Source organism: Carassius carassius, chromosome 30, assembly GCF_963082965.1.
Source record: "Carassius carassius chromosome 30, fCarCar2.1, whole genome shotgun sequence".
In the NCBI taxonomy this organism is placed as follows: Eukaryota; Metazoa; Chordata; class Actinopteri; order Cypriniformes; family Cyprinidae; genus Carassius; species Carassius carassius.
Genome location: NC_081784.1, coordinates 26340413 through 26365605, shown reverse-complemented (window position 1 = coordinate 26365605; position 25193 = coordinate 26340413). Strand labels below are relative to the sequence as shown.

General features: G+C 39.3%; 1 protein-coding gene across 1 annotated transcript in view; it reads left to right on the top strand.

The window, feature by feature from the left end:
- Positions 1-25193, top strand: part of LOC132110975 (CUB and sushi domain-containing protein 1-like) — a 648917-nt gene that overhangs the window by 384270 nt on the left and 239454 nt on the right. Inside the window, exon 4 of the mRNA XM_059518126.1 lies at positions 20456-20650. Coding sequence (XP_059374109.1) covers positions 20456-20650 — 195 coding nt within the window. The remainder of the gene's footprint in view (positions 1-20455; positions 20651-25193) is intronic.

Genomic DNA, 25193 nt, shown 5'->3' with positions numbered 1-25193 from the left:
GTCTTTTCATTGGGCTGAATATACATGTGATTCAGAGCACGGTCATGCAGAGGGCATTCCCCATAGCGTTTCAACACAGCATCTTGTTCCCTCGAGGAACCATGGTTACATACGTAACCTGAGATGTTTATGTTACCATATGTCCAGTACCCTGATCCTTTAATTAATATTAATATTAATTTATTAATAACAATATTAATATTTTAGCCAGATTGGATATCTATATTACACCTCTAATTCTGTTTTCATCACAATACTGAAATATAAATTCAAACTTCAGTTATTATAACAACACTGTTTAACACATTAGATTAATTGTTAACTTTGCAAAAAGTCATGTTATGTTGTTCTGAGCAGATGTCAGATTTTTGCTATGTCCCCAGGAACTATAAACTAATTTATAAAATGAATAACTGGAATTATTATTATTATTATTTTTCCTTTTGACTTACTTTTCTTGAGAATGTTAAAAATAAATAGTCTTTTGTAATTTCCCTAAAATAATCCAGTTGTAGTGATGGGTCGTTCTTGAACGTTGCAAAAACGAATATCAGTCCATTGCTTAACTCATAACTCATATGTAACCCACACATTTGACTATCATGTTTCTAATCACTTATTGTGTATGTCTTTTTAATAATTATTTAATAGCTTAATTATTCATATTCATGTTTAGCAAAGACAATTTCTAAGTGGTTGAGACACCATTTGGGAGGTGTCCCACAGCCCGGTTTAAATACTGAGGAGACCATGTAAGATTAATAAGGGAATTAAGATCAATATAACTCAAAGGGGATTGAATTACAGTGAATGAGAACCGAATATGCAAACCTATATACAACCTGAGAGAATCAATCTACTAGCACTTTAATCTTAGTTAGTTTTCTTAATAAGATTTGCACCATTTTCAGCCAGAATTAGGAAATATTGTGTGCTTGCGTTTGGATGCTCCTGTGGGCGTGTGTTGCTGGAAGTTGCTGGAGAGGGAAACTCTGTGGCGCTGATTGGCTGGCATTTGGTCAATGACGCGTTTTGAGGGACAGCACTCGTTGGTGATTGGTTGGTTGGCTTTGCCGGGTGGCACTTCGTTCGCGAGACTTCCTGGATTGCAAGTCTGGATTCTCTAAGTCTGGAGTGACATCTAAGAGGGATTTTTTAACGAAGTTCAACAAAGGATCTTACGGAAGTGTTGATGAGTTTTGAGTTAGCTCTTGGTGGTTTGAAGAGTACATGCTGGACGATGGAAAGGTCAGCACGAAACATAAGCAAGAGCAAAGTCACTGCAAAAGCAGGGCAAAAAGCAAAGGCAAAAAGCTGCTTGTCATTGGGTTATAAGCGTGTCCATCTGATCCATCCTTCTTAGTGCGACAGCCAATCAGATATTGTCTTGGGCGGGACCTACGCCCCGTTCTCCTTCCTGATAAGGCTGGGGATTTATGCATTGGGGTCACCACAGGGTTTCTTGGCCATTTGGTCTTAAGTTTGGGGAACAAAGAGAACTCTTTTCCTGCTGTCCTGGCGTCGCTGGCATGAGATTATACAGGCACGAAAAGGGAAAGGAGGGGGTGACACCTCCTTTAGCCATCTTGGCACCATGACTGTGTTTTATGATGCACTAATGGTTCGATGGGGAATCGTTCTGAACTGCGTTCTGGAATGCGGTGTTGGGTTCTTTTAATGAAATGGACTCTTCAAGGATAATCCTACAACCATCAAATGTTTCTTTTAGCTTTTGCTTTTAGTCATGCCTGCTTTTAGCCTTTTAGCTCTTTAGCTTTTTGTTCACGACTTGTAGTCGTGCTTTTAGCTTTTTGCTTTTAGTCATCACTTTCAGCCATGGTTTTTGCCATTGCTTTTTGCATTCTTTGAGCAGCATTCCAGCATGTTTCGGCCTGCACACCCACTGCTACTTAGCCACAATGAGAAGAAACGCCACCTAGTCAAGTCACCTTTATTTATATAGCGCTTTAAACAAAATACATTTGCGTCAAGAAACAAGAAACGCAACTACCTTGAGATTCTGAACTGGTGCATTTAATATAACTTTTAACCTTATTGAGGAACTCAGTTTGAAGGTCAATTAAGTGATTGACGGTTGTTCAGGTCTATGCAATTGCACATATTGCTATAAACTTGGGATTTCACATTTTCATTCTCTTAAACTCATTATTTCCTTACTTTCTGTCTTTCTGCAACTTGTGTGAATGCGTGCGTTTGTGTGAATTTGTTAGATTAGTTTATATGTCATGGATTTATCAAATCAATACTTATATTTAAAAAGAGATATATCTTGTGTTTTGTGCTTACAAGTAAATGCCTTAAACTGCCGATCTTGTTGCTGTGCTAATTAATAGTGTTTTCACTATATTTTGGATTTTAATAATGATTGCACAGTTGATGTTATATGGCCTGTTCAGCAAATTCCCTATAAAATCTTAATTGATTCCCTTTCAGCTAAATTGTCCTGTTTCCCTTATAATTACATTTTGCTTGAATGAAATGACTCAAAAAAAAAAGAAAAAACATTTTTGCTGAACAAGACTGAAAGGACCGAGTCAGTAAAATGATCCAAACGTCCCATCACTAGCCAGTTGATAAATTACATCATGCTCCAGGAAATTACATTCCCATTTTTAGTGGGAAAACAGCAGCGCACAAGCACATTAGAAATTGGTGTGGTGTTAGCTAGTTTGTCACTCTAAAACATTCCACCCTGTTTGGTAAAATGATATAAATCAATTGATAATATCTGCACATCAGTGTTTTACTGTGCTTTCCTGTGCCGTGCAGTATAGAGACAATATGTTGTTTAGCAGATTCTTGCTGTTAACATTTTGGTGGCAGTGTTGTACATTATTAAATCGTGCCGTGACTGTACTACTTTTGATTGCTTAACACTGCTCTTTATACAACAGATGAACAAATAAATGGTTCCAGTTTAGAGACACTGGCCATTTATTGAGAGATAATTGCCTATATTGATTTTAGCATTAAGGCTGCCTCTGGTGAAATATCATTCTCAATAGAGGTGACATGGTATGACCTGGCAAGTAAACTATCGTTTGGTCAAGTCCCGACGCAATTGTAAAAATGTGGCATGCTCATTAATCTGAAAAAAAAAAAAAAAAAAAAAAACATTTTTATTGGTAATCCAAATTATGTTATATTTACTGTGACTACAATAGGGAATTGCACACTAGCTTTACACCAGAAACAACAAAAGATCCCAAATTACTCCCATAATAATGAACAGAAGCGGACACTAAAAGCATCTGTTGCACTCTTTTACAAAGCGCCTTACCCTGTTTCTACTTTGGTCATGCTGTACAGTTACTACCTAGTCTTTATTATCACCTTTTGTTTACTGTTATATTAATAGCACATGGGGCCCTATAATACACCCGGCACAATGCGACGAAAGTGTGTTTGCTAGTTTCAGTCCAGGGCGCTGTTTGCATTTTCCTGTCCATCGCCACTTCGTTTAACCCTCTGGAGTCTAAGGGCAAGTGTGTTCGTATAGAGCTTTTCAAGAGCTGGTGTGAATAAATATAGATTTAAACTCAGAGACAGGATAGTCTGCGCATGACCCAATGTTTTTTTCGGACCGAGAAGGCGAAATGAACATCATGGCGCGCTAAACTCTCCTGCAGAGTGTGTTTCATTCATACTCGAAGCCGGAGGGCGCTCTCGCGCAGAAAGTCATACCAGGAAACTCCTAATATGGACAACAGCGTCCAGCTATCGCTGTATGAAAACAGTTGTTTTGGGTTTACTTTTTTTCAAGTCCAAAAAAATCTCCAGCAGGTGATAAATAAAGTGATTGAACAATACAGTGCTAATTGAGCATTTATTACAGTATAGAAACTATTCTGCCTTATTATGTGATAAAAAGAGTTTGTAGTATATAAACAAATCATTATTATTTGTTATTTTCCAGCAGTTATAGATTTCTTAGCCTATTAAAAGCTAGAAATTACAGAAAATTTAAAGTTGCCTATAGTAGTCAAAAGTTTTTGAACAGTAAGATTGTTAATGTTTTTTTTTAAGAAGTCTCTTCTGTTCACCAAGCCTGCATTTATTTGATACAAAGTACAGCAAATCAGTGAAATCTTGAAATATTTTTACTAGCCTATTTAAAATAGCTGTTTTATATTTGAATATATTTCAAAATATAATTTATTGAGATTTCAAAGCTGAATTTTTTTTTGCATCATTACTCCAGTCACACGATCCTTCAGAAATAATTCTGATATACTGATTTGCTGCTAAAAAAAAAAAAAAATCTTATTATGATAATGTTGAAAACAGCTGAGTATATTTTATTTTTTTCAGGTTTCTTTGATTAATAGACTGTTCAGAAGAGCAGCATTTATGAAGAGCAGCATTTATCTGAAATAGAAATCTCTTGTAAAATTATGTCTTTATCATCACTTTTGATCAATTTAAAGAATCCTTGCTAAAGAAAAGTATTAATTTCTGTCATTTATTTAACAACAAAAAAAATTATACTGACTAAGCTTTTGAATGATATAGTGTATAATGTTGCAAAAGCTTTTTATTTCACATAAATGCTGATCTGTGGATCCTTCTATTCATCAAAGAATGCTGAAATTTTTTTTTACTCATCTGTTTTAAATATTTATAATCAGTAAATCGGCATATTAGAATGATTTCTGATTAATGTGACACTGAAGACTGGAGTAATGATGCTGAAAATACACCTTTGATCACAGGAATACATTACATTTAAAATATATTCAAATAGAAAACAGTTATTTTAAATAGTAAAAATACTTCAAATATTACTGCTTTTGCTGTGCTTTGGATCAAATAACGGCAGGCTTGATGAGCAGAAGAGACTTCTTTCAAAACATTAAACATCTTACTGTTAAAAAACTGTTGACTAGTAGGCTATAGATTACAGAAATGTTACATTGTAATGTTATATATATGTGTGTGTGTGTGTTTGTGTGTGTGTGTGTGTGTGTGTGTGTGTGTGTGTGTGTGTGTGTGTGTGTGATTTCTGTCCCCCTCACTTCTGAAAAGATGGCTACGCCCCTGCAATACACACACATATACTTACTCATCGCAAGGTGGATGCCTGATTGTCCCATAGATGATCTGCTAGCATGCTTTAACTTTGCGCATGAGCAGATCGGTTTCTTTGCTTGAGAAGCATTCAGCTTTTCCGCCAACAAATTTCCGCCATGTAAATAGTGATCCGTCATGGCACGAGCGCATCTCACTTTTAAAGGGAATGGGAGATGACACTCTGATTGGTGTATTGAATGTTACGCCCATTACTCATTAAGAGAATAGGGACAACCCATTCCAAAAAACAAGGACCGTTTTTCTGTCATTAAAATAGCAAAAGTGGATTTGGACATACCTTGAGTGCACCTGCGCCATGCACTTTACACTTTGCATTTAGATTGTTAAAATAGGGCCCATGGTCTGTAAAAAAAAAAAGAAAATCCGATTTTTAAGAGTAAATATGTTAATTGGTCAATGAAACTGAAAAACTAAAAATCAATCTAATGGGACATACCATGTAATTGCACAATTAAGTACTGTTAAATGTACAGTATTTAGAATGAAAAAGACGCACAATTCTGAATACAGAGAATACCATATTCTATTTAATTTTTAAAAAATTGAAATAACTTTTTTTTAAATCACTTTTGTGCATATTATTTAATGCTACATTGTTAATGCTACATTTATTTATTTATTTATTTATTTATTTATCTAGTCAGGATGAAACAGAACTTTTTACAGTTAAAGTGTTCAAAAATGTCTCAGTTTATGAATGTAACCATGGTTCCCTGCGTGGGGAACGAGACACTGCGTCCTCTAGTTTGCACTATGGGGAATACCTCGCCGTGACCTGTGTCTGAAGCATACATTGAAAAAACACCAACTTGTTGGCCAACGACAGCCTCTGACATCACTACCAGCGCGAATATAAACAGGCATCGGGAGAACATGCATTCACTTCTTCGTCTGAAGGTTGCGTCCGAAGCATGGCAGGGAGCTAGAGGACGCAGTGTCTCGTTCCCTACTCGGGGAGACTTTCCCTTTCAAGGGAACTTCTAACTGCGTCCCCTAGGGGGTGCTATGGGGAACAGTATACCCACGCCGCCATGCTGAGGGGAGTGCAGGCCAGAATCATGGCAAACACTAAGTACCAACTCTACAATTTCCATGGGAGTTGCTCCTGGGACGTTTAGACGGCTGTCTGTGACAGTACCCCTTACAGCCAAAGGCCTAAGCTACATACCCAACTTAATTGTCAGGGCCTCGGCCCGGGGCAGAGCTGAAGGCTTGGAATCAGGAAAGATTCCTTTAAAGGGATACGGCTAAGAACCTACCATTTTATACTAAGTCTTGCCTATCAAGCAGGGGCTACCGCTAGCTTTCGTATAAGCTTGATGAAGGAGCTGTCTCAACAGATCACTAGTAGCAACACCCTGTTTAGATAGGTATCCGAGGATACATAGGCGGAGTGGCACCCAAGTTGAACGGGGCTTTTACCAACTTAAGAAAGGGCATGAAGCAACCGCGCAAAGCCCTCACCATATAGGATTTTAGAAAAAGAATGCAGAATACTGGCGTGCGAAATTACCGCAGTGTGGATTTCAGAAAGTCTGCAAAGACTTCACGTGCACCCTTACCATAGCATGGATTTTCAGATACTGTTCTAAGGAGGGACTCTCGTGGCACTCTGACAGAGCAGCTCATAGATGGAATGGTGCAACTCAAAACAGTATGTTTGAGAGTCATCAACTCGATCTGTGGAAATAATACTGGAAGGCTCTGGGGAAAAACAGAGAACTCAGTCTCATATGAGAAGAGAACTCCGAGCTCAGAGTAGCGCGCTCATAGGCGACCCTTCTTGGAAAAGGGGAGCGCTGCTAAACTACCATGAGAATCGCCCCAAATAGCCCCTCGTGTTGAGGGTGTAAGTGTATAAACAAATACACGCTGGCAGAATGGAGCCCAAGTAACCAAGGTCTAATCATCTCAAGAAAGGTAACGAGGCAGAGCGCGTAACCCTTACTGTACAGGATTTCAGAATTTTCACAGAGTCTTGCGTGCACACTTACCACTTACATGGATTTTAGAAAGAGCTTAGCGTGTGTACCTAAAGGTTCCTAAGCATCGCAGAGGCAAGCTCAAATTTTACAAACCTCTGGTGAGGGGAGCATCACCTGAGGCAGCATATACAAGAAGACTTCTGTAACTGCCACCTCCACTTCCCGCTGGATGCGACAGCACAACTAAGCAGCCAGGAGACCCCTCAGGGTGACCTGGTCGGAAATCCATGAAATTCCCTGCAGTGCTGTCCCAGGCCTGATGATCAAGGAGGCTCCCGCAGAAACCTGTGATCTCAGCCATTTAATACCGTAACATGAAGCCGGATGGCTGGTGCTAACGAGTGTTTAGTAAACACTGTAACTGAGCACTGCAAAGGAAACTCACAGAGTTTATTAGTAGATACGTAACCACCAGCAATCTAACACACATAAGTATATACAGAAAGGGTTACATACTCACCCACGCTCCTGCGCTGGAGCCCTGCTCAAGGGGCACCTCCTTTTAGTCCGGACCATCAGTAAGGTGGTTGCTATGAACATAGAACCAGCCAAAAACATCATAGGTCCAGCATATGAGACTGTTATGTGAGAGGTTTCCACCTAACCTCGATCAGGTGGAGAGCTGGTGGTTACAGGGGAATTAGGAAGGGGAGGATAAAAGCAGAAGTTAAAAATCCCTATAGGAAATAAGTAGATACCTCAGTATTGCTCTGATTCAGATGAGAACGCTGCCTCGTCTGGATCACATCCCTTAGGTTCTGCTTACCTCTTCGTGACCCACGATTCCTCTTACTCCTGCCCGCAGGTAATCAGGAGAAAGGCACTCGCCTCTATCCAGGTCTCTTAGCAGATAAGTCTGATATGCTTTAAGTACCACTATCATGTGTAATAAAGCCACAGCCTGAGCTGCTGCTGCGTATGCCTTGCCATTTAAGCAAGATGTATTTCTTGAAGGGGCTTAGAAGGCAAGGAGGGAGATTAAGAGAGAATGTCTCCCCTACAGAAAGAAGCTCTTTGTACAGGGTCATCCTCTCATAGCCATTTTCGCACATTGCCTCGATATCGGCACAACTCTTATGCCGAAACTGATGGATGCGAGAAGAAAATGGCTTATTTCATTTCTCTTCAATCTCTGTATGGAGATCATGCAGAAATGGAAGGCTCAACTGAGCTGGAGGGCTATGGTCAGAAAGATAACGCTCATCAAGGCAGCCTCACGGCGTCACCTTGTTAGCGCACTTTCATGGCAAGTCCAACTTTGCCGTGGCGCGATTCATAACCTCCTACAGCTTTACATACGCAGGGCAGGAGGATTGAGAAGGCTCAGCCTCAGCTTCATCACCATCCTCAAATATCTCCTGCTTTTCCTGGGTAAAAACCCAGCAGAGCACTAACCTCAGTAACAGAAAGTGTTAAAGATATAACATCATCTTCCCGAGGCTCTCTCTCATCCGCCGCCATTACGAACGTGAAACGGAAAGTCCTTCTTTAAACCATTCAGACAGATCCACCTGTATTCTCACGAGCTCATTTTCCTCCGTTCCTCAGCAGTGGTGGGTCATGAACTGCGGGAAGCAGATGGCTCCTTTTCCTTTTTTCCTCCGAAAGAGAGGCGAATGAGAACGGAGCTTTTTCATTGAAAAAACGCTCACAATGCACGCAGATTGCCTCCTCAAAGGCATCCAAACAAATGACGCAAAGATCATGTGTGTCATCGGGTGTCAAATAACGCCAACACGGATGCACACATTGTCTAAACGCTTGCTAGTAGTTGCCATGATATACAGAGAAAGATCGTTCTTACTGGTTCTTTCAGATGCACGCTCAAACAGAACAGTCAGTGAAGATGAAGAACAGAATGACGTGTTCTCCCAGTGCCTGTTTATAGTCGCACCAGTTGTGACGTCAGAGGCTATTGCCGGCCAACAAGTTGGTGTTTTATCAATGCATGCTTCAGACACTGATCACGACGAGGTGTTCCCCATAGCACCCCCTACAGGACGCAGTTCGAAGTTCCCTTGAAAGGGAACTGAAGTTCATCTGATTGACACTTCAACTGCTGTAAATAGATGTAAAAATTGAAATATACAGTGGATGAGTGCCAGATTCTCCCTTCTGTACAGGTGTGGAATTTGGGTGTGCTTTTTTGATGCACAGCTGACTTTGAACACTCATTTTTAAGAATGTTACTAAAGTAGCTTTTTATCATCTTCGGAATATTGCACGTATAAGACCATTTCTCACTATGCCTGATGCAGAAAGGCTTATTCACACCTTTATAACATCCGGACTTGATTATTGTAATTCTCTTTTTGCAGGGTGCAAAATTAAGATGCTCTGTTTTAACTTACACACCATACCGCAGTCATACCACTCCTGTGCTTTCTCAACTACACTGACTTCCAGTTCAATCACATATTGATTTTAAAGTTCTTATCTAAACCTATAATCAGTACATGGGATGGCACCAGATTTTATTTGTAATTTGGTCACAGTGTCTACACCATATCAGTCTTTCCGCTCCGCTGGTTCTCTTACTCTGTACCAACGTTGTTGTAAACTCAAAACTATGGGTGGGAGGTCTTTCTCTTGTATTGCTTACAGGTTGTGAAATTCTCTGCCTTTTCCTATTAGGAATGCTCAATCTTTTGATTGTTTTAAGAAAGTCAATTGTTGTTGGCATTGTTGATATTGTGTTGTCATTGTGATTGTTGTTATGGAGTACTGTTGTTTTTTTATTGATGTTTTATACTGTTGTAGTGTCTTGAGTGTAAGAAAGGCGCAGTGCAAATAAAATTGTATTATAATGTATATGTTTTTACTGTAAATTTAATATGTAAATCTTAAATTGTTGCTTCAGTATTTTTACAGTAAATTTCTGGCAACCATATATGCCCATTTTTACAGTTTTTTTAAAGCATGTTATTTACAGTAAATAACAAAATAACTGTTTTTGTAATTTAAATAATGTATATTAATTTATTTAACTTACATGTCCTTCATAACTAATGCAAAAAGTATCTAGTTTACCTAGTGGCCCCATATTGGCTCCAAATCTTGGCCTTTGGTATGGGGACATAAAAAATAAAATAAAATAAAATAAAATAAAACTCAATCTGATATTGTATGCATAACAGATTATGTCACCATAACAATGCAAAATCTATTTATTTTTCATGTTTAAATATGTTTACAACCATTGTCAAATGAAGACTGCGATGTGCTCATCAGTGGTCTCCAGTTCTGACTTTCAGTGGAAAAGGTGAATGAAAGGCTTTCTGAAGCAATTCAGAAATTATGACCAGACCGTATTTTTGATAGTTTGGTTTTGTAGTAATGCTTCCTTGTGTTACATTAAAACAATGCATGTTTTTAAATTGTCAAAGGTACTGCATAACAAAATATATGTTTTTATAAAAACATTATTTTCTTAAATAACTGGATAAAGTCATCGTTCTGCTAGAAGAAAATGTTGTGAAAAAATTATGAGATCAAAAAAAATTATAAACATATCCAGCCGTGTGGTGGTTAAAATAAATAAATAAAATAACATTACTTATTAATGATGAGATGCTCAATGATGAAACAAAAAACATAAAAAATAAATAAATAGGGATTTCCTAATTTTAGGTTTTCATTGGATTGTCCTTCACCTATGATTAATAATATAATACATTTTATATATACCAAACTCCCTCTGAATCCTGAACAGCAGGCTTGCATCATCAATGTGAAATTATTAATGAACAGAGCAATCCAGTAGACTGGGATTTCAGTGGGCAGACATTTCCACAATAAATTATTCCAGATAAAAATAAATTGCAAGTCCTAAATGCTTAAAATAAAGCAGCAGACAAACAACATTTTCATAGGCTTAGATGCTCCATATATATATATAAGTTTAATTCTGATATTAAATATCTGATATTTAATTCTGCTAATGTCATTGCTAAAACTCATTAGTAGATGCATCCAAATGAGACCCACATATTTAAACATCCACCAAAATTCTCATTGTGGTCTCTTTTTAACATAAAATGTTTCTCAGTGACAGGGTAAAAGGGTAGGTCTACTGGTTGAACATAGCCTACAGGTATAATAGTACTTTCTGTGATCAGCAGTAATTCTCCCTCTGAATCTCGTGCTGAAACTCCAAATGCGCCTCACAGAAGAAACGCAGGAAATGCCTATAATGGTAGCTGGATAAACAGAAGAGAAACCAGGCTCAGTCGGTGGGCCAGTTCTCCTCTAGCCAGACAAATCCATCAGTTCAATTCTAGGCTGCAGCAAAGTCAGATTGTGCAGAATAATCATCTCTTTCCTGCAGTCTTGTCCCATTGGCCGTCTAGGAGACAAGGTCTTGACTGTGGATCTGTCTCTTGGGCGCATCTAGTTTTCCTGGTCTCCACTGACATTCAGGGCTGCAGAGGTCCTTTCTAGGTGCTGATCCACCATCTGGGCTGGATATGTACTGGATCCGGGTGACTACAGTGACCATCTGATCTGGATACAGACTGGATCTGGTGGCTACGGTGAATTCGGAATAAGAAAGAAACCTACTAATATTTAGCGTATAGATGCCATTCTTCTAAAGATGTATCAAGTACATTGTATGTTTGGATTCCAGACTGGAAAAAATAGGAGGCTGGTAACCTAAGCTGCACTCAAAAGGTGAGAGGCCCGTGGACGACACTGGTGTAATGAGTTATGTGCGTACTCAACCCATGAGAGTCACTGGATCCAGGAAGTGGGATTCTGTGTGACCAAACATTGCATTACCCTCTCCATATCCTAGTTGGCCCGCTCAGTCTGGCCGTTGGTCTGAGGATGAATCCCAGAAGACAAACTCACACTTGACCCCAGTAAACGACAAAACTCTCTCCAAAATTTAGACACAAACTAGGGCCCCCTGTCGGAAACCACATCTATCGGGAGGCCATTAATGCAAAAGATGTGATCAACAGTAACCACTGTCTCCTTGGCAGAAGGTAATTTAGACAAGGGAATAAAATGAGCCACTTTCAAGAACTGGTCCACTACGGTCAAAACAACTATATTGCCACGGGAGGGCAGTAACAAAATCAAGTGCGATGTGGGACCAGGGTCTCGAAGGGACAGACAGCGGTTAGAGCAACCCCTCTGGTGGACAATTGGAAGTCTTACCCCGAGCACAGACTGAACAGGCCAAAACATAATCTTGGATGTCACGAGCCATGGAACGCCTCCAGAATCGTTGTTTAACCAGGAATCTTGAATGACCAATCCCTGGGTGGCAAGCTACATTGGAACAATGACCCCATTGAATAACGTCTGACCGTAACCTCTTTAGCACGAACAACCGACCCGCTAGACACCCAGGCGGAGGCGTTACCCCTTCTAAGGCTGTGCAAACCTTCGATTCAATCTCCCAAATGAGCGTAGAGACAACAAGTCTCTTGGGTATAATGCACTCGGGAGAGAACGAGTGTTCAGAATGATCAAAAATACTTGACAGTGTTTGATGTTCTTAGAACCTGGGCGGTAGGAAAGGGAAAAATTTAAACGGCTGAAAAATAGTGCCCAGCGAGCCTGCCTGGAGTTAAGGCATTTAGTGGACCTGATGTACTCAAGGTTCTTATGATCAGTCCAGACAATAAAGGGAACCCCCGAACCCTCTAACCAATGATGCCACTCTTCCAATGCTAACTTAACGTCCAGCAACTCTGTTACCAATGTCTTAATTGCACTCGGCAGGGGATAGCTGATGAGAAAAAAATCCACAGGGATGAACCTTGTCGTCCGAAGCAGCGCACTGAGACAGAACCGCACCTACCATCACCTCTGACGAATCGACCACCACCATGAATTGACATGTGGGATCATGGGCAATGAGAATAGGAGCCGAAATGAAACGGCTCTTGAGGTTGGAAAATGCAGCCTCGGCTGCATTGGACAACCTGAATGAAAGGCAGTCAGAGGAGCGGCTAGTTGGCTGAAATTGCGAATGAAACATGGGTAGATATTGGCGAACCCCAGAAACATTTGCAGGCTCTTGCGAGAATCAGGGGTTGGCCAATCCACCACAGCCTTTTTCTTGTTAGGATCCATGTGAGTTCCCTCGCATGAGTTGATGTAACCCATGAAACCCACATTTCTCCACCTTGACAAAAAGCCCATTCTCTAACAGCCCCTGGAGCACTCATCTGACTTGCTGAACATGTTCCTAGAGAAGAAAAAAATCAATATGTCATCCAGGTAGACATATATGAACTGATCGACCATGTCTCTCAGCACGTCGTTAACGAGTGCTTGGAAAAACTGCGGGGGAACTGGACAACCCAAACGGAATAACCAGATGCTCAAAATGCCTCCTGGGGATATTAAACGTGGTCTTCCACTCATCCCCCTCCCTTATGCGAACCAAGTAATATGCATTACGGAAATCTAATTTAGTAAAGATAGATGCTCCTTGCAACCGCTCGAAAGCTGAAGACATCAACGGCAAATGATAAGTATTCTTTACTGTGATTTCATTCAAGCCTCGGTAGTCAATGCAAGGTCGCAAGGAGCCAACCTTCTTCATGACAAAAAATTAAAATATGGCCCCAGCTGGAGAAGAAAAAGAACGAATTAGCCCGGCTGCCAGAAAATCAGAAGTATATTTCTCCATGACCTCCCTTTCAGGAACCGAAAGTGAATATAACCTGCCCTTAGGCGGAAACATACCTGGAACTAGATCTATAGCACAGTCATAGGGACGGTGTGGAGAGAAGCAGCCCTGGACTTACTGAACACTTCCTTCAGGTCATGGTACTCTGCGGGCATGTTTAACAGGTTCAACACCTCATTCTGCAACAGAGAACAAGACACAGAGGGACAGGCAGACATAAGGCATAAGGCATAAGACATAAGACGCAAAGCATGACTCGCTCCAGACTGACATGGTATTCTGGTCCCAAATAATCCTAGGGTTGTGTTGGGAGAGCCAAGGATGACCCAACACAACTGGTGCAAGGAGAGAGTCAGTGATGAAAAAGGTAATCCTTTCAGTGTGATTCCCTGACGTGATAAATGTCAAAGGCTTAGTGGAGTGAGTCACAGAAGGTAGAGACTGTCCGTTGAGTGCCCTGACCGAAATCCTACAAGCAAGCAGAGTTATGGGAATGTGAAGGTTTCTAGCAAATGTCACATTGAGAAAATTACTTCAGCTCCTGAGTCTACAAATGCCTTGCATTCATAAGTCCCGGGTAGCCAATCTTACCGGGAGGAGAGTAGTTGAAAAGGCTTTGTTCAGCGAAACTCCACCCGACAACAGCCTCAGACCTGTTGTCGGCTTCCCCTTTTACAGGGCACTCGGCCAGAAAATGTCCGGCGGCCCTGCAGTATATTCAGAGTCTTCTTCTTCAGCGAAAGCTGAGCTCTCCCCACCTGCATGGGTTCGCCCTCTGGTGGATGACTATTTGCACCCGAGGAGTCCATAGGGAAGTGTAGCCACACTGGGTTGTACATTATAATTAACTCAAATGATATATAGGGATTTTTAATAATTAATCAGGAATATGATTAATATATATATATCTCATTTGACAGTTACATTAAAATTATTGAAGATGAAAAATAGGTCAATTGTAGTATATATCAATAACTCATTACAAGGCACTGTAATTTACTCATTACTATGTCAATATTCCATTCTTCATATCAATTATAGTGATATCTCTTACTGTGAATTACCGCAAATCAAACAGTGGTTTGTCCAGCAAACGGCCGTAAGATTAACTTATCAACTTTCAATAAAGTTATCACTTCTTATAATTCAAGGAGAAATAGTTTCTGGCCATGAAAACATTCTCCTATCCTTACGAAATTTCGGTTACTGAAAAGTAACAAGCTTGTAGCTAAGATCAAACATTTCATTGACTCATGATGTGAGCATTTTAGACAGAAGCAATCATGAATATATATTGTGATTTAATAATTGAACTAATAATACATCAAACTACAGAGTAAATATGCGTACGACAATACAGACACTAAACAAATACAAAACATAACGGAATCCAAATGAGGGAGAGAGAGAGAATGAGTGAGAGAGGATGAGAGAGAGAGAGTGAGAGAATAGGCGTGATCACAGAATAATCGCTCACTTATGGCAAAATCACAGACAGTAACCTTTTGAAAGACAGCAAGGAATCAAATCACCTTGAAAAGGTAATAGACAAACTTTAAGCAGCATTTAAATCTCTCTAGAAAATAATACTTGCATGTGGTCTCTTTGTGATTGGGCGTGTTCACTTATGTCTTCCGGACCTGCTGCGGACTCGTGCGATATTTGAAAGGTCCAACGAACGTAATGATTCAGAGTTCGTCTTCCTCGTGTAGAGAGGAACTTAGTACAGAAAACAAAGTTTTATGACCTTGTCAGGGGGGTAACTCATGATCCTATTTGAGAACATTCATTCCAAAAACATTTCCAATTTAAAAGTCGGCAATTTATAATCCTCGCATAATGGGATTAACCATTTTATGCAACACACAAACCTATCAAAATACATCTTAGTAATACAATGACGAAGGTAAAGAACATTAAGAAAGGATTGTGTGTGTGTGTTGTGGAATGTATTTTGTTTCCCCTTTGAGGCTGCTCACGTGGGTATCTCTGGACTCTCTCGAAGGCGTAATAAATGTTACCCCCCATAGGAGGTTGCCGACATCGCGGCGCCCAAATGGTGAATTATGTTGGAAGATGTTGTAGAACGAAGGTCCTTGTTTACTCACGTTCTGGTCTTTGAGTGCAGAATGTGTTAGAGAGTCAGGATTCATTAATATGGAACAGATGGCTGAAATACCATCCGCTCATTAGTGTTACAGAAGTATTTGTTAAACTCCAGGCTTTGTTGGTCTATGCTGATCACCCTGTTGAAGGCGTGAGTCCACGTGAAGTGCTAGATCAATCAGTCCATCCAAAACCCTGAGGAAACTCCTACGTGAATATCTCCCTTTGGATGCGACCAGCCAACCCATGCAGGAAAATGTCCCACTGCACCTCCTCGTTCCACTTACACTCCGCCAATAGAGTCTGGAACTCGATGGAATAACAGGAGACGGACCGTTCTCCTTGACGAAGATCTGCTAATCATTGCGCGGCTTCGCGGTCTGTCACCGCATGATTGAAGACCCTCCTAATCTCCTGTCTAAGAATGTGGAATGAGGTACAGAAGTGATTTCGATTCTCCCACACCGCCATTCCCCATAGCGCTGCCCTGGATTCCTCCGTGGTGAACGTGTGAGGCTGGAGTGAAAAAAACATAGAACACTTGGTCAGAAAAGCTCTGCAGAGATTAGGTTCTGCACCATACATTTCAGAGGTGGGTAATCTGGGCTCCTGCTGGTGGAAGCTGAATCCATGAGTGGTCAGATCCTTCTGTCACGAGAAACTAGACAGGATTCAAGAGCGGATGCGAAACAAACAGTTTATTGGACAATGCCAAAACAATGACGGAAAACAACAATACAGGGCTCACTGAGGGCTTGTGTTCTCTGTAGCGCATGGACAAAATGGGCAGCCACCTTGACAAATCCTTGCGGAGGAGAAGGAAGGGAACCCAAAGATCCAAACACTGGAGGAGCCGAGGACCGTAAGTGGGAGGACAAACACCAAGGATCTGACAACACAAGACAGGGTAACGCATATTATATAGCGTGGCAAACGAGCCACAGCTGGAGCTGATCACTCGTGATGATAATCAGCCACATCCACTCACCTAGCTCTCACACACACAGAAAACAAAGCACAGATAAGATTGTGATCCCATGAACCGTGACAGTAGTTCATTGTGAAGCTATACAAACAGCTGTCATTAACGCAAACAATTTCTTTGATTTCATAATTGTTCAATAAAATCATCTGCAAATGTGTTCTGCGTAACTTGTCAGTGAACTACTGTTCTGTGTAGTAAATGCTGCTCCAACTGAAACCAAGTGTTGATGATTTTACTTCTAATTACAGAACCAGCTTTACTGACAAAATGTGCATGACAATCGCATTTAATTAATCGTGCAGCCCTATTTAAAACCTTGTGTTCCAAAAACTAGAAAGCTTCTTTGGTGCCTATAGCCTACAAAGCATGTGTCTTAACTGAAATCCAACCTCAATGTGAATGATTTGGAACACTTTACTGTGTTCACGGTACTCACTAATAGCATGTTTCATTCAAATGTATAGGTAACTCAATACAGAAGTAACATCAATATAGTCTGGCATTAGCGTGTTGCTAACCTAACATCTTTATTCTCAAATTTTTTTTTTTTATTCTCTAAAATCTAATTTTTAAAGAGGTTTACTGAGCAAATTGTGTACTGCCTTTAAATAAATTCAATTGTAATAAAACATTTCCTACAGATAAAAAAAAAGAAAAGGAAAAAATATATCTCAGCTAATGCTGTAAACTTAAACATTATTATATTATTAAAGGTTGCAGTTTATTACAGTTTCTAATACAGTTTATTAATTTTTTATTTTATTAAAAAACAATAATAATAAAAAAATGCAAATGTAAATTGCATTCTAACTTCTAAATCTAATTACATACATACAAAATTACATAAATGTTTCTACTAAAATAGGTTGATGAAAATAGTAATTTAGATAAGGTCGTATGGTGTGTACATTCAACTAAATGCTCTTCTTTAGATTTTATTTCTCTTGAGAGATAACGAACTGTGGGCACTGAATGACTTGCCTGAGGCTTTTGTTTACTTGCCTTGTGAACTTTTATTAATGCATCAGCTGAAACAGTACAAATTAAAAGATCAATCTTGGCATTTAAGAATCAATAATGATTTGTTAAAATGAAGATATATCAAATTAAGATTTTCAAATGAAGTCAAATTATGTGGACTGTTTAAAACAATGCAGTATGTGTTCAGTACAGATGCATGCTACACCAAAATGTTTGAAACAAAAACCTCTGCACTACCCTTAGTAAATAGTAGCCTACATGTTATATTTGATTCATATTGTATCAACAGAAGGTATTGCATTTTTATAATCACGATTTATCTAACTTTAATAACTTCAGTATGTATTTTGTGGTGAATATTTATTTATGTATTTATTTATTTTATATTTTTCCTAGCTTTTGGAAGACCGTTGATTTTATCAGTAAATGCAACAAAATCAACATTCAGCTCTTAAATGTCAGCTCTAGATTTAGCTGTGTAAATTGCCACAGGGGCTATACAACATGTATGACCATTTTTCCAGGCACCTCTCATATTTGAAGGATCACAATGATTTCTTTGAGGATAGAGATGATTTCTTCAATAAACCTCCCATGACTCATAAAGCTTGTGAACCAAATTCAACACAAAGTCACATATGAATGTTCATAAAATTACAATATTGTGTTTTTTCAGTAGCTTTTCAAGTAGGTCTGTATCAACAGTACATATTTTTTATTGCATATAGTCATGATTGCATCAATACCTAGCAATGATTCATAAATAAGTGTTATAATTGGGTCATAATTGAAAATGTATAGCCTATTGACTGAACCGCATAAGTATACATTTCCAGTTTTTTTCCTGTTTTCAAGTCTACTGAAGTAGTATGACATCTTTGTGTGAAAATCAAACTACATTTTAGGTCTATGTGATGTAAAATGTTCATCACACTTGGTTTAAGATGTAAATACACTAATCTGAATATGAACATTAATGTGATTGCAGAGCTTTAGAGCTTAGTATAATGAAGCATAGCAGTTTCCACATCACCAGAATTTAAAATGCATATCTTCTGACATTTTCTTTTGTGTAAGACTGTTGAACAATCAATCAAAAAGCACTGGTTTGATGTGTCTGTAAAGATGAATGCTGGTGGGGACAACCTTACCTCCCAGCATTCAAATATGGATCTCTAACTCCCCATACCCCATTGCACATGTCCTACACTTTACTGTAGAGTGTTACAGAATTTAATTTAATTTAATCAAGTTACAAGAAAGAAAGTAAAGAAAGGAGATGGGCTCAATGATTTCATCAAATTTATTTTGAACCTTCTTCTTTTCAGGTTTTATTTTACCATAAAACTGGATGTTTCTGAAAGCAAAGTTAAAAAGAGTTTTTTGTTTATGAGAGTCATAATGACATGGTACTTTTTTTTCATTCTTAAAATGTTTTGCGTAGATTGCATAGAGCACATTTATGTTTTGATTGTATTGCCAACATGAAATACTTACCTTGAAACAGCATATGCTGCGTTTCCACCAAAATTACCTGGAACAATTGAACCAGGAACTTTTTTCCCTAGGAACTATTTTCCCCCCAGACCTGTTGCTTTATGGGTTTCCAGCGTGGTCTAAAGTACCGCGAAGTTTAGGCAAAATAGTGTGGTGATGTAGGTCTGCACGGGTTTCTCAAAACAAAGTATAAAAATTTCGGACTCTGCATCCTCTGTAGTTTGGACTTTGTGCATTAGACTCGGGAGTCGAATGCACATACAACTATACAATAAGGGCATGTAAAAAAATATATATTAAAAATTAAAATTAAATAAAATAAAGTAGTGCAAGGCACATGGCAGATAGAGTGCAAACAAGTGAAGTGAACAAATACAACAATTAGTACAAAAAAAGCTTATTCAGTCTGACTCGCCTTGGCTACTGCAATTTTCCTCACTGTGTATTTACAATACAATGAAATAGGATATCAAATACCACTGCCTCCTTTTGTTTTCATTTAAACATAATAATAGCTGCAGAAATGTACTTAGTTCAGGGAAATGTTTATTTATACAGCCATTACAATGAAACAAAATATCAATTGCCTCTTTTTGTTTTCATTTAAACATATAGATAAATTGAATACAGACCAAGAATAACCTGTTAGAGCTACCCAAAATGAATTATATTTTATGCTTAACCACTGAAGAGAAATCAGAGCCAGTGGCAAATGTCTGAAGGACTAGCGGAGTTGAGACTGTTCTGGGCTGATACATGAGCACTGAGCACCCGCTGATCACGTGGAGCTGACCATCTCCGAAATCGGCAAAACACATTTTTAAATAGGAACTGTCTTAAAAATAAACCACAGATTTGAGTTTTAACTAACTACATTCTCGCCTGAAATACTTTTAAAATTATTTTGGAAACACATTGAGTACCAGCTCAAAGTCCCTAGTTCCTGGGTAAAGTTTCAGCAGTGGAAAACAGCCAGCTTCAGATGTGCATGCTTCATAGCGAAGACTCGCACTGATACAGACATCTCAAGAGCTTGGTTCAGTCTGTGTATGATGAGGAAAAGAGCATACAGAGAAGAGTGAAAAGCACAGAATGACGCAGAAACTTATTCCTGACCTATTTTCCTAACTTCTGTTCCAGTTCTACCAAGTCACACTTGTGGAAATCCAGGGTTGATACCGAGAGGGATTATCCATGGGACCAGGTACAACGTCGGTGACAAGATACGCTACAGTTGTGTAATAGGATATGTTTTGGAGGGGCATGCAGTGCTCACGTGCATAGTGAGCCCAGGAAGTGGTGCATCATGGGATTTCCCTGCACCTTTTTGTAGAGGTAAGATGCTCTATTCTTACTTGGATAGATGGGTTAAAACGCATGGTTTCCGCATTCATGGAATACTGTGGCTACTGTATGTTTGCAAGAGTACACACTCAGCACTAGGGCTGGGTATCGAGTTCGATACTTTTTAGGCACTGACCGAAATGCCTTGATACCATCAAGTATGTCTTGTAGCTCGATGCCAAATTTCAGGGTTAATCTTATCAAAGTCAGTGAGTTAGTAAGAATGCAGCATGATTTATGTGCCTAAATCAGTGATTGTTTCTGGCGAGGCATCAATGAAAACGCATGTTACAGGATTATTCATGCATACTGTAGCTTCATGCTATGTAATACAATTTATCAAATGTATACTATGCTTTTACTTAAAACTCAATTTAAGGAGATGATTTGAATCAGTAAAAAAAAAATCAACAAACTGATGTACTATATACATATATATATTAGGGGTGTAACGGTACGCAAAAATCACGGTTCGGTACGTACCTCGGTTTTAAAGTCACGGTTCGGTTCATTTTCGGTACAGTAAGGGAAAGAAATGCAAACATTAAACTGCAGGTTGTTTATTACTATACACTTTTTTTTTAAATACTTTTTAATAAAATATATATAAAATAAAAATATAATAAGAAATAAAATACTGCTGCAAAGTTCTCCACTAAATAAAATACTCTCAGTCTCAAACCAATATCATATAATAAAATATAATGAAAGATATAAATAAATAACTATGATTACAGTGCAGCATTACCAATCCCAGCTTGTAGGCCTGCTGCTGTAGGTGACATAGAGGGAGACCACCGACAGACCAGGCTCTTGTCTTCATGACAACAATATCTATACTTTATGTTGAGCATAAATATAAAGCCTACTGATAAAGGACACCGTCAACAGTATTGACGGCAAAATAGATTATGTTTGACAGGTGCAATATTTGAAAATCGATAATTATTCATTTATTTTTTAAATTACATTTATATCTGAATTTATGTAATCTTGTAAAAATGTATTTCATAAAATTGGTATCAAAAACTATTGTTCACGAACCGGTATCATGTCAGACTATCGGTATCTGTATCAATATCATACTTTTTGAATGATACACAGCCCAGAAAAGGTAGAAAACTGTCACTGGGGTGCTTCTTTTTTCAAAAGACACTGATATATACTTTGAAATATGTACTTTTTAGGTATTAATTTGTACTGTTTAAGGGTTAATGCGATACAAATATGTACCTTTCAGCCAAAGAGAGATGAGGTGAGGACTCAAGGTGCAGGAAGAATGGGCTTTTAATAATAGTAAAAATAAGACAAAATGTACAGAAACTACCCCTAGGAGGAAAATCAGGCAGGAAGGCCAGGAGCAAGGCACAGCACTGCAAGGAAAGGCAGTATCAGCAACATGGTTAGACACAACACATACTGACATTAAACAATGACATAGCACAGGACTGCAGACACAAGGAGAATAAATAGGAAAACAAACGAGGAGGATAACAAGGGAGACACAGGTGAAGTAACTGAAACAATAATGAGATAACAAGATGGGCAGGGTAAGAAAAACACAGGAGAGCCACAACAAGCCAACATGCTCAACAAAAATTTGTGGACAGGCACAAGTCAGGAGATTGATATATAAAAAAAAAAAAAAAAAAATGAAAGGCTTTATCAATGCCTAGAAGCAAAGTGAAGTCTATTATTAAGAAGTGGAAGGTATTTGTTACAACATGGACCCTCCCTGGTTTAGATCGCCTGTCCAAACTGGATGAAAGTGCCAGGAGGAAAATGGTCAAAGAGGTGACTAAGAGGCCAACAGCTTTTCCACTGGGGCTGGTGCCTGGCCAAGAGTGGCATTTATTCAGAAATGGCTCGCATTTCAAATGACAGGGAGTAAAACCCTCTACATCACCAACCTGTGACCAGAATGAGTTGTTATATTTTACACAAGGAGAGCATTGATCTCTTCTGCTGACCACTGCCGAACTGACGTATTCAATTGCTGTTGTTAATGTTGTTCATTTACCTGAATGCCAATTGCTTTTAAAAATTGCTCCTTTCAAACTGTGGTCTATAGTGAATGCTCTGCCTACTGGCATCTTAGGTTCCCTTGTTTGAGACCAGCAAGGTTTCAGGGCCATTTCAGAACCAGGATCAGGGCACTGGCCCAGGATTTTTTTGAGTGGAACAGTGCAGCCCAGTTTCCAATTGGGCTCTGGCGCTGACACCATCCCTGGGGGAAAAGTGCACATTATAACAATACTGTGATAATACTGATAACTGTGAATTTTGGTCACTATAATCCTGATAAGAAATTTTCATACCATTACATTCCTATTATTAAGGGTGGAAGAGAGCACTGTTCATTAACTCCCTCCCCCACCTACAACTGCCAGCACCGATACTCAAACCTGCAACCTTCCCCACTGCGCAATGTGACGTCGTAGTGACGTCATTTTCATGTAATTTTTGGATGTCCAAATTTGGTCCATTGAAGGGGTTGTTTTGTAACGCCAGGCGACGTCTTTTTTTCGACGTCATTCGCACGTCATTTTTCGACGTCTTCCGCACGTCATTTTTCGACGTCCATCCACAAAAGTTTGTTTACAATAAATCGCGCTCAGTGCTCTCAAACAAAACAGCGGCTTGTTCTTACGGCTTGTTCTTACGGCTTGTTCTTACACACACACACACACACACACCTTGCTTTACCTGGGACTCCAACTCGTGATCATCTGCTCCACGTGCCAACGCTCTACTGTTTGAGCTACAGCATCAGACTTGTATGCGTTTCCAGTTATCAGTCTAAATGTTAAACAATGATTATTAAATCAAACAATCGATCGAGTGATTTGAGGGTGTTAGGCTAAAAATGGGTTCGGCGTTTGGAACATAAGATCACGAGCATCTTGCAGTACATTTAAAATGTTTTAGATATAATATTTTAAATATTTCAAAAATATATTACATTTTAAATATAGCGATTTACAAACGTGGATGGAGCAGTGAATAGGTTCATTACACAGCAAAATGACATGACAAACTCGCGTTTTGGAAAAGAGCTCTTCATTTGTAAATTTAAAAAATTATAATAATCATGTAAATTTCCTGCACCTGCCATAGACGTCCAAATGACGTCCAAAAAATTACCCAGCTCAGGTCCAATGTTGAACGTAAATATGACGTCCAAGTTGGGTCATGGTTGGACGTCCAAATAGTGGACCTAGTTTGGACGTTGAAAAAAATTACCTAGTTCAAAGGTCCAATGTTGAACGTCAATATGACGTCCAAGTTGGGTCATGGTTGGACGTCCAAATAGTGGACCTAGTTTGGACGTCGAAAAAAATTACCCAGTTCAAAAGTCCAATGTTGAACGTCTATATGACGTCCAAGTTGAGTCATGGTTGGACGTCCAAATAGTGGACCTAGTTTGGACGTCGAATAGATCTCCAGAATTGGTCATGGACCGACGGACCCAATATAGACATGATCTGCACGTCTATCCGACGTCCAATGTTTAGTGGGTCAGGTTACAAGTCCAACTCTCTAACCATTAGGCCACAGCTGCCCCCTAAGTGAGCCATATAAAGATAAGGAGCCAATATTCAGTGTTGACCCTTGTTCTTTATAACCTCTGCAATTCACTCTGGCATACTGGATATTAGCTTCTGGTCTAAATCCTGACTGATTTCGATCCATTCTTGCCTTATGAGTTCTCTGAGTTGATCACAATTTGTGGGCTTGTGTATGTCTGCTTGCCTTTTGAGGACTGACCACTGGTTCTTTATGGGATTGAGATTTGGGGAGTTGCCTGGCCACAGATCCAAAATTTTAATGTAATGATCTTCGAGCCACTTCTTTATTACTCTTGCTTTGTGAAATGGTGCTCCATCATGCAAAATGCACAGATCACCAAACTGTTCGTGGATCGTTAGAAGAAGCCACTCTTGCAGAACATTTTGATACCATTCTTTATTCATGGCAGCGTTTTTGTGCAGAATTATGAAAGAGCCCACTCCTTTGGTTGAAAAGCAACCCCACACACGGATGGTCTCAGGATGCTTCACTGTTGGGACATCACAGGACTCATGGTAGTGTTCACCTTTTCTTCTCCAAACAATTTATTTTCCAGATGTCCCATACAGGCGGATGGGAGCTTCATCAGAGAAAATAACTTTGTACCAGTCTTCTGCTGTCCAATCTTTGTACTTCCTGCAGAATTTCAGTCTGTCCTTGATATTTTTCTTGAAGAGAAGTGGCTTCATTGCTGCACCTTCTTGACACCAGGCTGTTGTCCAAAAGTCTTGGCCTCACTGTGCATGCAGATGCTCTCACTCCAACCTGTTGCCATTCCTGAGAAAAAACTCTGCACTGCTGGAGACACAATTCCATAGCTGACTCCTCAGGAGGAGACGGTCGTGGCAATTGCTGAACACTCTGGAACATCCAGAAGACTTCTTCATTGCAGTTGAACCTCTTTACTTGAAGTTCTTGATGATCCAGTAAATGGTTCTTTCAGGGGCAATATTCTTTGTAGCAA